This window comes from Lycium barbarum, chromosome 7, assembly GCF_019175385.1.
Source record: "Lycium barbarum isolate Lr01 chromosome 7, ASM1917538v2, whole genome shotgun sequence".
In the NCBI taxonomy this organism is placed as follows: domain Eukaryota; kingdom Viridiplantae; phylum Streptophyta; class Magnoliopsida; order Solanales; family Solanaceae; genus Lycium; species Lycium barbarum.
The window spans coordinates 15753151-15767282 of record NC_083343.1 but is presented as its reverse complement, the minus strand read 5'-3'; the positions used below and the strand labels follow the sequence as shown (position 1 = coordinate 15767282).

The window sequence follows — 14132 nt, the reverse complement described above, 5'->3', positions numbered from 1 at the left end:
AATTGCAATAATAAACCACACGCGGATGATATGCCCAAATAACAAGCCCCAACTGAAAATTTCCTAAGTATAAAAAGGTAATATACATGATATACCACATATATGCTACTTCATTTTTTCTCAAATTTTTCTAAGTGTTGAACCATGATATACATGATATCCTAGGTGATACGCTTGTATATAGAGAGCAAAACCCTTTAGAAGGGCATACCCTCCATATACACTAACACTTCCCTAATATTCTCCTTTTCAAAATAACTCATCCAAACTACCCAAAACACATCAAGGTCCCCAAAAGAAACACCAAGATTTCTAGGTCTAAATCACCCAGAATCCAGCAATTGATCAAGCAAAATGAGCAGTCAAATTTGTAGTCTAAAATAACAAGTTTTAGGCATAGCAAATCAAGTATTATTCCAGTTAATCAAAATAGGAGAAAATCAACAGTTTTTGCTAAGCAAATATATATATGTCAGCATCTAAACTCAGTATAAAGCAAAATTTTGGAGTCAAATGAGTACTCAAAGTTCATGGTTAATCTAGTCCAAAGTGAAAGCAATCTTTATATAATAAGGTTTTTCCAAAATCTTAGTTTTAAGAGGTTGGTGCACAGGTTGTACAAACATATCTCACAAGCAAAGCTTTCAATCCAAACTTAGTTAATTCAGTGAAGTTCAAAGATGAACCAAGCACACAAGTTTTTATGGTCTCCAAAACTACAGTTTTCAAACTGCTTTTTCAAGGTTTAAACTCACACATGTTCTCATTACTGACTTAAAATGAGTCATTTTACAAGCGAAAGCAGTTTTGAGCAAGTATTAGGCAGGAAAGGACCACAAAGAAACCAACAATTATGGTTAAAAATATACCTAAGAAAGAAACAGGAGATGCATCATGGTTTGGCAGGGTTCATGTCTGCAAAAAGCAAGGCCAGGCTAAACATCCCAATGCCATGAATCACAAAAGCAACAGCTACATGAACAAGGTAAGAGTCCAAGTGAAAACAGGAGAAGACAGTAGCAGAGAGAAGAAAAGAAGCAAGAGAGTGTCAATCAAGCCAAATAGACAAACAGAGTAAGGGTATGAACACCAACTATTTTTTCAGTTTCAAGAAATCCAAGCAAAGGAAAGCATGATAAGAGGATCAAGTTAAGCATGAGTGTATATTTTTGAGACTATTCCTAGACTAAAATAGTGTCACTTGATTACCTAAAAAAAGATAGCACAGAGCAATCATAAGTGAAAGAATCAATTTCAGTCTAGTTTTTAGCCTATCACATGATTAGATGCCTAAATGATTCAAACAATAGGCTCAAATAATTCCAGATTCCCCAATTTCATTAGTTAAGATCAAAACAAGTCCATGTTCAGAGTTTTGTTTCAAGCAAAGGTTCAATCTGCAAATCACAAGGTGCCTCTAGCAACATCAGCTCTTATAGGGACATTGGTGGAGTCCTCAAATGATAGTCTAACTCAGTTTTACTCCCAGAATCACATAAATGATCTAAGGGCATAGGTAGGAATCAAGTAGGTACATGCAGTGATCATAACTTGTCACAACCAAAAGGTAGTTTCAAACAGATATAGTGGCAGTTCAGGGAATCCAAAGTGAGACTAAAAAAAATAACATGATACTATTCCTAGGTGTAAGTACATGTATTTTATAGTCTTAATCAGAAGGGGTTTAAAGAAAACAAACTTAGGGGGGTAAATCATGAGATCCAGCTAGGGAGATATAGTGTTTATGGTACTTACTCTAAATTCCAAGTGGTATATTAGGTCATGGTACTCTCAAACAATAAGCAAAGACAGGGTATAATCATATAAGCTAAGAATTGATCAGGCAAATGGCAAAGAAAAAAACAACAACACGGACTGAATTTAACCCTTTCCTGCAGATTTAGGCTTAGTTTTAACCCTCTGATGCCCATTCTTCTATGTTGAAATACTAGGCACAACAGTTCCAAGAAAACTATATTCAAGAACCAACTTGAAAGAGCACATTTTTACAAGAAGGAATAGACTGCAGGATATTCTATGTAAATAACAGGTAAAAAGGGAAGACAAGTCACAAAGTAGTCTAAAGAACTAATTTAGACTTCTTATACTTAATTTTAACAGAAATTTAACCTCCAACCTCCCTACACTTCTACCTCTTCTAAATAAGCTAACAAAATAGGTATTAACAACACAAAATGTTCAAAATGACGCTTAGACTCTTCTAGGATCAGAATTTAAATAAATCTCACAGCTTTCACATTTTTACTAATTTTCCATCTAGGCAGTCTCAAATATGTCCAACAGGTGGGTCCGGAACCAAAATACCCTAAAAAAATATTTTGAACCAAAATACCCCAACAAAAAAAAGTTACCAAAGTACCTTTAGCACAGTATTTTACTGCGGTATAGCGCTAAAGGAAACTTTCTCTCACCTATAGCGCAGTATTTTACTGCGTTATAGGAGTCCGCCATTTTCAAGAACATTACCATTTCTCTCCTCTTTACGTAGTTTATCTTTTTTACGTAGTTTAGCCGTATATTAATCATGCTTTGAGATTCCGGAACTTCAATATTTTATATAGAACTCTAGTTATATTTGTACAATTAATAAAACAGGCTCAACACTCTCAAATCTTGTATCATGCGATGACATAGTGTACTATAAACATGAATCCTTGTCAAAAAGCAGTCACAATCTAACTAATAACTATTGGATTGAAAGAAATCATAAATTGATGTGTTAGGCACATAGGCTAATCTGTAATTAAGACATCAAGAATACGCAAGCTTTGGATTGTCATTTTAGTGGTTGAAAAGTGCTCGAAGTCTTTTTTTGTTTGAAGACTTGCAGTCATTAGCTTTAAGTTATTTATCTTTTAGGGTTTCGTCTTAGTTTTAAATTAATGCTTAAATTTATTTCGAATGTGTCACGTTTTTTTTATTATCTATTTAGGATGTGAAACTATAAACAATATTATAGACTAAGACAATATTTATAACTATGCAAAAAATAGATAATATTTACGATAAATTGTACAACACTAATGTATTTACACTATCGAGGATGGGTCCCACATGTAGTATGCCGGAGACTATCCCTAGGCCTAAGGATCATACCATCCCCACCGCCCTCGCCATCGTCTCCATCGCTCTTTTTCGTCTTAATAACCCGGCGCTCCAAGCCATGATCATCTCCTCTTCCCCTAACCCTTGCGCCCTTAACTAGAACGTGCTTCTTCTTGGGATCTGTTCCCGCTGGCACGCTCAGAACCTCAGGCTGAGCTGGGTCTGGAAACTTGACCTCTTCCTCGTCGGGAGTCGCCACCGCAGGCGCCGAAGGATGAACCTGAAAAGTATATAAATATTAGTACCATTTCTTATTTATATTGAATACTTTAACGTTATTTATTTAATCAAACATGTGTGTCAACGGGCGCCTGAGTAGGCTCCTGAGATGGGTCTGTAGGCACCTGAGATGGGTGTGGTGGTGAATATGAGGTAGTCTCCTGGACGACATGCTGTTCGAAGTCCAAGTAAAGGTTATAAAAATTAAATAAATATTTACCTTATATTGAATAAAATTAGTTTCAAGTAAAAAACTCACATGTGCCTCGGTAGTCTCATGAGAAGACACCTCTGCCTCGGCAGGCTGATGAGAATGCTCCAGAATGGGCAGCTCCTGTGGACCCACTGGCGCCAAATCCTAAAATATGAAAAAACAAAATGAAATAGTAAGTACTTTAAATGATCAAATATGTATATTAAATATTGACCTTATATTGAATAAAACTAATTTTAATTAAAAGCTTACATGTGGCTCGACAGTCACATGGGAAGACATCGCTAGCTCGACAGGCCCATGAGAAAATGCCTGAGTGGGTGGGTCTGGTGGACCCGCTGGCGCCGAATCCTAAAATATAAAATAGTACTAAATAATGAGTAACATATATATATATATATATATATATATATATATTTAAAATAAATAATTTAAATACTAATCAGGATCAAAAACTCATCGAAGTCAAGAATCCGGGCTCCCTCTAAATTCCTCACAGGCCGCTCATCAGCTAATGAAGCACGTAACGCCGCCCAATCAATGTTATCACGCTCCTCCATGTATGCATCCTGGCCCGTCTGTGATGAAGACCCGGGTATCTCAGCAAGTAAGAGCGCCGGCGTAAACGTAGGTGAGCTGCCACCGGCTTGGAAGGGCTGCGGATGGACTAGACCGTGAACACCCTCTGGAATGGGATCGGCCTCATCCGCCTCATCTACCAGATGGTGTCCTCCACCACCAGGTCCTCTAGAAGCAGCGCCGCATCCTCTACGCGCACGGCGTCCTCCGGCAGCACGGTATCCTCTGCCAGCACGACCGCTTCATCTGGGAGCACCCGGTGCTGCCTGATACTCAGCCTCCAGAACTGGCTCCACCATGCGCTTAATCTCGCCTGCCTGGCGAATACTATCCTCGGAATCCTAACCATCTCCGCGGCAAGCCCCGCAAGCCCAGGGTAAGGCATATGCTCTAACCCTAAGATGCGTAAACGTTGTACGGCCACCAGCTGCATTTATGTTTAATAGAAACAAAAAAAGTTTATTTTTAAAACGTAATAATTAATGAAATTAGATAAATATAAATACGATAAACTTACCAATGCCATGTACTGCCCCGCGAGTGCTGAGTATCCTACATCCCTAGGGGGACGCAGAGCTGGGTTGCCGATCAATCGGCATGTGATCTGATGATACCAGCGCATGTACTGCTCAATGGGAGTCAAATGGCCGACCACCGCTAAAGTGCCCAACCTGTTCTCCCAACGGTGGAGCTGGACATCCATGAAAGCAAAAAAATCATCATCAACGGCAGCCCGATCATCCCGCTGGTAGTGTCGGAGCTCATGACGGACATCAGAGTGTATACTCTGTGTATGCCCAAACTATCGTAAGAAACGCTCGGGCATGTGATCCTCTACGATGTCCATGTGTATTAATGGACACCGCGACCTCCAAACCCCCTGACCTGCCCTACAGAAGGGGGGTAAACCATCTAATATAGTAGCGTACAGCGTCCATCTAAATAGATGCATAACATATAAATACAAATCAGTGATCACCAAGTAGAAAAGACTTTTAACTAAATTATTAATGTAAATTTAAATAGTTTTACCGCATCGTCCGTCATGTGATCAAGCTGGTCCCGGAATGGAAGAGGCAGTGGTGAGTATCGACATCCCGGTCAAAACCCGTTATCCACCTCCTCGCATAAGGCATGTCAATCTCAAGGTGATGCCTAGGTACCGGCTGAAAAGGCAGCATCCTCTCCCACGCCCATAACTATAAGCGATATTAGAAAATACGATCTTTTAGTCGTCCTTTCAACAGGTTTATTGACATTAAAGGAACGCACACTTAAAATATTACCTGGAGAAGAACAAAAAATCCACATACATCTCTGACAGCACCAATAGACGCTCGACACAGGCATCTGTAAAGATACGCCAAAACAGCACCGCCCCAGCTGTAGTCTCCCAAGCGGTCCAGATGCTCCAAGAACACCAAGTAACGTAAACTGACAAAGGCACCCGATGAATTCGGGAACAAGATGCCCTCGAATATAATAAGCAGGTACAAACGAGCATGCCGATCAACATCATCCTACGGGGTGCCGTCATCAACCGGATCCAGACCCTCCAAATAAGTGCAGAGTGCACTAAGCTGAACCCGACTCTGTGTCGAGATCTGGGCCGCGGCATCAGGCACGAAGTGGGTGAGTCTAGTCAACTCCGTCACCCATGTCCTACCAGGAGGAGGCTCGTACCGAGTGTACAGTGGCTCTCCATCTACCCGCAATCCAAAGAGGACCTCCACATCCTGAAGCGTAATCGTGGCCTCACTAGTGCGAAGATGGAAGGTATGTGTCTCTGGTCTCCACCGCTCAACCATGGCCGTGATGAGCGCCTAATCATGATGTACCCAACCAACGGACACGCAACGATAGATGCCGCCCCGAAACAATATCTCCAACACGCGAGAGTGTGGGGGGTGCTCGCGTAAAAGAGCCCACGCACTCTGCAGCCTACGGGAACGGAACCTAGTAGATATCCCTATAGTACCGGCTCATAATAACTCTGACCTATGATTGTCTTGCAAAGATAATACTGATCTATCAGCGGGCCTCGGGTGAACAGCGGGCCCAGGGTGAGCATCGGGCGCCGGGGGAACATCGGGTCCAGGGGGAACATTCGAATCCATGAAAGAGTCCGGTCTGTACAAACTAAATTAGTCATTATTCTTGAAATGAAAGATACATTATATTAACTAATCGAAATTCAGCAGTAATATTTGTTTGGAACTCTATTTTGAATATGTGATATATTTTTAGTTGAGCAAATAGCCAACACAACTACGATAAAATTAAACTAAAAGAGTATATTCGTCGACCACATATTTTCCTATAAACTTTACATTTTTTTCGTTAGCTTATGTATTTATGAAAAAAAGAACTTTAACTATTCTTTTTAAGATAATCTTTTTTTATTTAACATATATATATTCACGCTTTTGAAATTATATAGATTAACATTTCATAATCGTTTACAACCTGTTTGGATGGTTGTTACCTATTGTATTATATTATGTTGTTAATTTAAATAAAATGTTTGCTTTGATCCGTCTCCATCAAGTGCTATAGCGCAGTAAAATACTGCGCTAAAGGTGCTTTGGTAACTTCTTCTTTTTTTGTTGGGGTATTTTGGTTCAAAATGTTTTTTTGAGGGTATTTTGGTTCCGGACTCCCAACAGGTTACAACAAGGCAAAAGGGAGCATAATACTATCTTAAGTCTTTTAACAGTGTATTAGACATGGCTCAGTTTCAAACAAGCAAATACGAACAAGAATAGACATGAGGCAATCTCAAGTTTTTTACAAATGAACAGCAAGGAGTATGTCATAAAGCAAGTATCTCATCAGTTTTCTTAAAATAGCTTCAATCCTAGTTCAGAACCTTTATTCTTAGTCCTTTAGGTGACAATATTAGGCAAGGAAAAAAGGCAAAGGCAAAGTGCAAGCAACACAGATATCACATGTAAATCACCTATTCAACTTCTTAAAAGCAAAAGATAGTAAGCCCAACAAGGTCTAAATCTTAATCCACTTCTACCACCGTTTTGAAAGAGAAATTTAATCAGAGATCAAGCTTCCAAGAAGCCAAGCACATAGAAGGAAAGAACAAGAGGTTGAGCTAATACTAAGTTCTACTTTCGCTTCCTAGGCTTAGTTTAATCCCTTTTATACTCCTACCTATTCAACAACAAGAATATGCAAAGTCTGCCCATTTAGCACTTCAAAATCCAAACTAAAACATAACAACTTCCATGATAGTCTAGGTAACTGGCCAACAAAAGAAAAAGAGACCTATAATCACAAGAAATGAGATCCATACACAATAGCTAAGCAAAACAGCATCCTTCTTTCCTTTTATTGTTGATTCTAGGTAAACATTAGCAATACACACAGATTCAGAAGTGAGTTTTAAGACTTCAAAGATTCCGCTAACAAGGAAATTTCATAACCTCAAGTTACCCTTTTTAAAGGATGTTAAACCATTAAAGGTGATTCAAAACCAACAAATGATGGAAAGGAATTAATTTGACTTCTAAAACTAAGATTTTAATAGACTTCTAAAGGAAAAAAAATTAAGCTTTTTATAGCAGAGTCAATCTGAAACCATGTCTGGGACCAAAACCATATCAAACAAGTAAATTAGTAGATAAAATTGATTCATGATTGGCAGACAGGACCATCGTCACAACATGATGAACAAAAATTACAAGAACAGGACTAAACACTTAAATCTCTAATGAAACTGTACCATATAACAAAAACTAAAACCTTAAAAAACTTGATACAATGATACTGAACTCCAAACACCACCCTCTATATCCCATTTAGTTCCAAAGTTCCAGAAAGAAAAAACAATAAACAAAACCTCAAATAATCCAGAGATTCAAGCACATTATTGCAATTCAAACATCACCAACACTATATTATCAACTAAACATAGGCAGAAACATACCCAAATTAGTGAAACAATATTTCAAACAACAATGCATTTATCTTAACTCATATAAAGGCTGAAATTAGATAAAACAATAGCATAGGAGTATTACCTCTTACGAAGGCAACCCAAAGATCAAATGGGGGGATTGAATCAAGCCTTCAACAACGAACACCCAAAAACCTTTTGCAAGCCTTTTCTTCTTAATTTTCAAGATGTGATATACTATTTTCGAGTAATATCCTATGTATTATGGTAGTATATTGTAATATATCTATATATTTTGGCAATGTAGGTATATGTATAGTGTATTTTTTGGGATGAATTATCAAGATACTCAAACCCTAGCAGTCGAGCTTTAGCAGCTTTTTTTTTTCAAAAAAAAAAATCACCTTTAACATCGCACACAATATCTATTTATAACATGAAAAAATCTACCCTAGGGACCAAAAATGGAAGACTCTAGGTCCTTCCAAATGAATTTTCCCCTCAATTCACAAATCAGAATTCAAAACGAGTAAAAACAAAAAGGGATTCTATCCCAATCGTACTAATGGTACAAATAATCTCTAAAATCACACGAAATAGTACACCCAAGGGCAAACTGATTCCAAATCGATACATATCAGGATAATAGAAATCATGAACGCATGCCTAGTCATACACAAAGACGAAAATCGTACCAGAAACGATCCAAAAGGACCATTGGAAAATAATCTAAGCCTTACACGTCGAAATAAAAATACGAGGAGGGTGTTGTCGATGAGCAAATCGCCACACACCATTTCCCTATTGTGATATGGTGGCACAAGATGGCTAGAGCCTTTTAGGCTCGCCCATGGCATCCCACACCACGAGAAATGGTGGGGAAATACCCATAAGGATTAAAAAATGGTGAATGAACGGTGAATGAACGGTGGCATAGCGGTAGCGCCACCTTATCGAAACCATAGCCGCCATCAAATTCTCTCAAAAGAGAAAGAGATAGTTAGGGTAGAAAGGGGTAAAAATGAAGCGTAAGTGATAAAGGTGGGGGTAAGTATATTAATTACTCCCTCCCTTTAATAAAATATAACACATAATTTAAGTTAATTAGATTAAAATGCCCCCATAAAATAATATTCTGACAAGATAAAAATCACAATACATTGTTTTAAAATACGAGTTTCGAAACAAGCCCAGTATTGATATACTTTCAAGCAATACTAAAAAATCGGGAAAACAATGTGGTAAAAATGAGCGGTAATTCATACGTCGTCTTTAATTAACAATTTTCCCAAGTTGGGCGGAGTGGGATATGTATCTTCTTTTCAAATTACGTTTGTGACAGTAAAATAACTCGTAACTTTTTGTAATTGTTAATTTTTATGAAAATAATAATTAAACATCAATTTTTTTGTAATTTTTTTCGGGATTTTAAAATTTTTAAATTTGAAGGCACATCCTTGTTCCAACTTTGACTCGGGAATTTTGAGAATTAAAATACGTGTCGTAAGAGGTGGAAATTAGGTGTCAATAGTAGTATGTGAATTTGAAGTAACAATAGAAGATAAAGGAGGTATCCAGCTAATGAACAGTAAAACTATGAAGAAGAAATGACAAATAAGTATCTTCCTCTGGTTTTGCAAATAGCAGCCATCAAAAGGTACCTTGATCAATCAACTTAAGACTTGCTCAAAAGGTCAGGATAAAAAGGTGTTAAGATCACTAAGGTGTCAAGTGAATCTCTTAACAATCAGCACCCACCAATTCCTATACTAAGTGTTGAGATAGATGGCAAAACTCAACTAAATTTAAGGGGCTCTCTTTGGCAATAGCTAACAAGGAACAACAGTGTTTCAAGGAAAGAAAGAACCTGGTCCCTACTCCTCTTCAGTTAAACAACATCAATCTGTCAGATATACTGAAATCTCTTGAACTGAATTCATTATGAATTTGAAAAGCACACATGGAATGAGATATATTTAGTGAATATAAAATGACATCTTACATGAGGGTATGTGTCATATATCAGTTTGATCACTTCATCATCAAGGACTTAAGTTGGGTGCATATGAATAAATCATTTGGAGTAAGTATCATTCAATATTATCTAACAGTTCCTTTGTGACTGATTATGATAAGAGAAAAGGTACAATGCGTGAAGTGTTTTTTGGAGATATCTAACTCACTACCATACCATTACAGGTATGCTCACATGGCAATCTCAGGACAACCTAATATTGGAGATATAACACTCATCAGAATTTATGCTTGAGCTGTTGTCAAAAGTGTCAAGGGACCAGGTCTCTTTGATTCAGGTTAGTAGTCTTTTCAAGTACTTACATACGCTTTAATTATTAGTTCTCGCCTCTTCTAAAATGAGCCAAATGTTTCATCTTCTCAGATCTGACCCATTTCTTCTCTTTAACCAATAAGAACCAAGTTTCTTCTCCTCTCTAACCCAACAAAAAAAGAATTAATTACTACTCTTTTCTCTCTCTTTTTATAAGTTCAAATTCTTCAAATTCCCTTTCCATTTCTACTCCATCTCTTCTCCCTTAGCAAATTTTAACCATGTCTGACCTAAAATCTTCACCTCCCACCTTCATTATAGCTAACCCCTCATCCTCCTCTATCGAACCACCCATTTCATCGGATCCAAAGTCAATCCCTACTTCTATAAAATCTCAAAGCTTATCCGACCAAAAACCTATCTCATCTTCCCCTATAATAGATGTTCTCATTCCCTTTACTACTGATCAGTGCTTAACTCATGAAAGATACTCCTCCATCGCCATGATCCCAAAAACTTTATAAAAGCCTGACTCATAAGAGAGTATGACAACCTCAAAATACCTTGATCTCTATGAGGAAACTATTGAGAAGGATGATGGGATAGAGGTGACAAGAAAGGATATCACCGAAGATCACTTAATAGTGGAGGACGACCTACTCAAAGGGAACTAAGGGTTCCAAAGAAATGTCTCAAAATTCAGGTAACCCAGATTCTCAAAATAGTGAGAAAGTTGTAGAGAGATGTGTTAATCAAGAACCTCTAAATGCTGGGTGTGCGGAGAATTTGAGTACTTTTATTATGAAAGAGATAATTGTGGACGTCATAGCTACTGAGGGTGAAGAGAGACAAAAAGGTTCTGTAGTGGGCGAGAACATCGAGAGATTAAGAGAAGTAAATGTTGAAAATGTGGAAATCAATGACAAATCTGGATCAGAATTGCCAATAAAAAGTGATAAGTTAGCGTTGGTCTTGAAAATATTGGTGACTTACTTAATGACATTGTCAAAAAGGTTGTGAATAATGTTTTTGATGAAGCTTCTGCAAAAAATTTCTGTTGAAGAAGAACTTGAAAAGGAAGTCGTAAAAACTAGAAGAGAACAGGAAAGTTCTAGCGGAACAAAGGAGATGAATGAAGGACCTGGTCCTGAAAGAGATTGTTTGGATATTGTACCTCTGTCTACAGTTGTTGTCTCCTGGGAAGACCGCTCAGAAAAGAAACCTGGTCTCACAAAATCATCTGCAAAGGAAAATCCTGAAAGAAAAGAGATAAACTCAGATGAGGATATATCTTTGGGAAAGTTCCTCAAGTGTAGATCTAGAAGTGCACATTCAAAAAAAATAAAATAAAGGGTAAATCCACATCCGCTCGAGAAAAAGGACCTCATATCACCAGACAAAGGGCCACATCACAACTCTACTCTGCTCTTCTGTTACACCCCGTAGTTTCATATGCTGAGATTCGAGCTACCTTTCAGGAAATATGTGAGCTTATATGTGTTTAACTTATGGTTATAAGGATTTAAGTTCATATAGTAAGCTATGAAAGGATTGAAGGGCAAGTGAATTAAGGAAATTAAATTTGCTGGAACTTGGAAGAAAATGTGAGGGGCAATTTTGGCCTAAATTGGAGAAAGAATATCTTTTAGTAGATGAGGAGTTTTAAAGCAAAAAAAAAAAAGCCTAAAATGAAGTTCGTCGAGTCTAGTTTCCAACGCAATAAACCCCTCGTCGATAGGACATCGGAGTAGAGAATTATGGACGTTACAAGTTCAGCTGACAGAGCAGAAACGCGTGCTACAGTACTGCTACGGTAACCGACTTGCTACAATACTGCTACAGTAAAATGCTACAGTATTTTGACCCGAATTTGACCCTTATAAAAAGGGTAAGAACCCCTTTTTTCACAAGATCTTTCCAGAAAATTGAAGAGAGAGAGGGGGGAGATCATAAAGTGAACAATTTTCAAGCGAAGAGTATTAATCGAAGCTTGGATAAACGCATGGATGTGATTCTAGTATGGTTTTGCGGTGGATTCACGGTGGATATTAAATATATCGCTGTTTTAACAAGAAAAATGTATGATTTTTTCTCTTTTGGTATTATTTAAGGCTTATTTATGGAGGCAAAGTCGTTGAATGATTGTGTATTAAGTTGGTTAGTTATGGAAGTTGGAAAACAGCGTATGGGCTATTTTATGGTACATTTTGGTGTTGATAATATTGTTGTTGATGTTGGTATTGTTGTTACTGTTGTTGGTTGCCGAATTGAGATTTCGGGTTAGGCATATAAACAGGGGAGGTACTGCCCGAATTTCGGCAGATTCTAAAGGGATTTTAATTAAAGGCTTAAGACAAGTGTATGATGGTGAGCCTAATAATAGTATGAACGATTTTATATGTAGATTACAAGTCAGGAGATAAGTGGGAAGGTCAAGGAGCAAGATTCCAGGTATGTTAAGGCTGAACCCTTTCTATCTAAAGCCATGATTCCTTGTTGTAAACCTCTGTACTATATCCATAATATCGTTGCTTCCGCAAATGCTAGAAGACTATGAATCTCATGATCCTTACGATATGTTTGAGCTTATTCATGATCTTTGAGACTATTCATTGTGATTGATCTCACCTTATGATATTTGTTCCTTCAAGGTGAGATATAGCGATGGCGATAGTTCCGTGGTACTAACAATCCAATGAGTTTAGGAGTGTGTCCTAAGGAATTTTTTGTGGGACATGAACAGAGTACTAGCGAAGGATCCCTAATGAGGTATTTGATAATAGAAGAGAGACTTATGATGTATCTCAGGATTTGGCTAATGTTTAGTTAAGCGGGAAAAAGTCTTAAAGGCCTAGAAAAATGCTTAGGAGTTTTAAATCATGATTATGTTAGTTCACATTTATGCATTGCATTCACTTATATATATATGCATATTGATCCGTGACCAGAAGACGTTATATACGCGTATATTATATATATATATATAGGAAAAGGGCGAGGCGTTATATACGCATTACCACCTGATTAGTTGGGCAGTTATGTGTTTACCACCAGGATACGGCTGGTTGGGAAGTTATTACCACTGGTCTATGACCAGTTGGGCAGATGTATATATTTACCACTGGACTGCAGCCAGTTGGGCAGTTACTACCGTGCTACGGCCGGTCGGGCAGTTACCGCTGATCAGTCGGGCACTTGCGCTCTACCGTCGGGCAGTTACCGCTGATCAGTTGGGCAGATGTATATATTTACCACTGGACTGCAGCCGGTCGGGCAGTTACCACTGATAAATTGGGCAGTTAGTATAGGATGATTAGTGAGATAAAGGCACAGTACTGTACATAGATATGGTTAAGCATGCTAGAGTATAGAGAGAGACATGTATCATATATGGATCGGGTTGTACGCCGCAACACATATTCAGATAACGTTTGATGATAAGGTAACCGGTACTATGGTAGGGTATACAGACCTAGTAAAGATCGCAAGAAGATGAAGAGGTATGTATACCTATGCTAAATTTCCATCGGTAGTTCAGAAATGCCAGGTTGATTCTTATTCTACCCATCTTTAGTATATGGCTATTTTGTTTCACTTTCCGCCTTGCATACTCAGTACATTGCTCGTACTGACGTCCCTTTATTGGGGGCGCTGCGTTACATGCCCGCAGGTCTTGAGATACAGCTTGACGGATCTTTTAGTAAGGATACTAGCTCAGCAGTCAGAGTCGTGGCGCTCCACTTGCTTCGAAGTTGCTCTGTGAGTCAGCATGGCTGCATATGCATTTGCATGGGTAT

General features: G+C 38.2%; 1 protein-coding gene across 2 annotated transcripts; it reads right to left on the bottom strand.

Moving 5' to 3' along the window:
• Positions 1 to 3011: 3011 nt before the first annotated feature.
• Positions 3012 to 6938, bottom strand: LOC132602172 (uncharacterized). 2 transcript variants are annotated; one of them, XM_060315156.1, is made up of 7 exons: positions 5425 to 6938; positions 5171 to 5337; positions 4656 to 5076; positions 3812 to 4565; positions 3605 to 3703; positions 3420 to 3518; positions 3012 to 3346 (listed from the first exon to the last, which is right to left on the bottom strand). In XM_060315156.1, the coding sequence occupies exons 4-7, from the start codon at positions 3839 to 3841 to the stop codon at positions 3056 to 3058; spliced, it is 519 nt and encodes a 172-aa protein (XP_060171139.1). In that variant the 5' UTR covers positions 3842 to 4565; positions 4656 to 5076; positions 5171 to 5337; positions 5425 to 6938; the 3' UTR covers positions 3012 to 3055. The 2 variants fall into 2 exon arrangements, with proteins under 2 accessions (XP_060171139.1, XP_060171140.1); XM_060315157.1 differs by having other exon boundaries at positions 3471 to 3518.
• Positions 6939 to 14132: the final 7194 nt, after the last annotated feature.

Excerpts from the sequence above, each read along its gene's own strand:
- LOC132602172 (XM_060315156.1), bottom strand. The coding sequence starts at position 3,841 with ATGTCTTCCCATGTGACTGTCGAGCCACAT. Across the intron at positions 3,519-3,604 it reads ATGAGACTACCGAGGCACAT|CATGTCGTCCAGGAGACTAC; the intron begins GTGAGTTTTTTA and ends GACTTCGAACAG. Across the intron at positions 3,347-3,419 it reads AGGCGCCCGTTGACACACAT|GTTCATCCTTCGGCGCCTGC; the intron begins GTTTGATTAAAT and ends TATACTTTTCAG.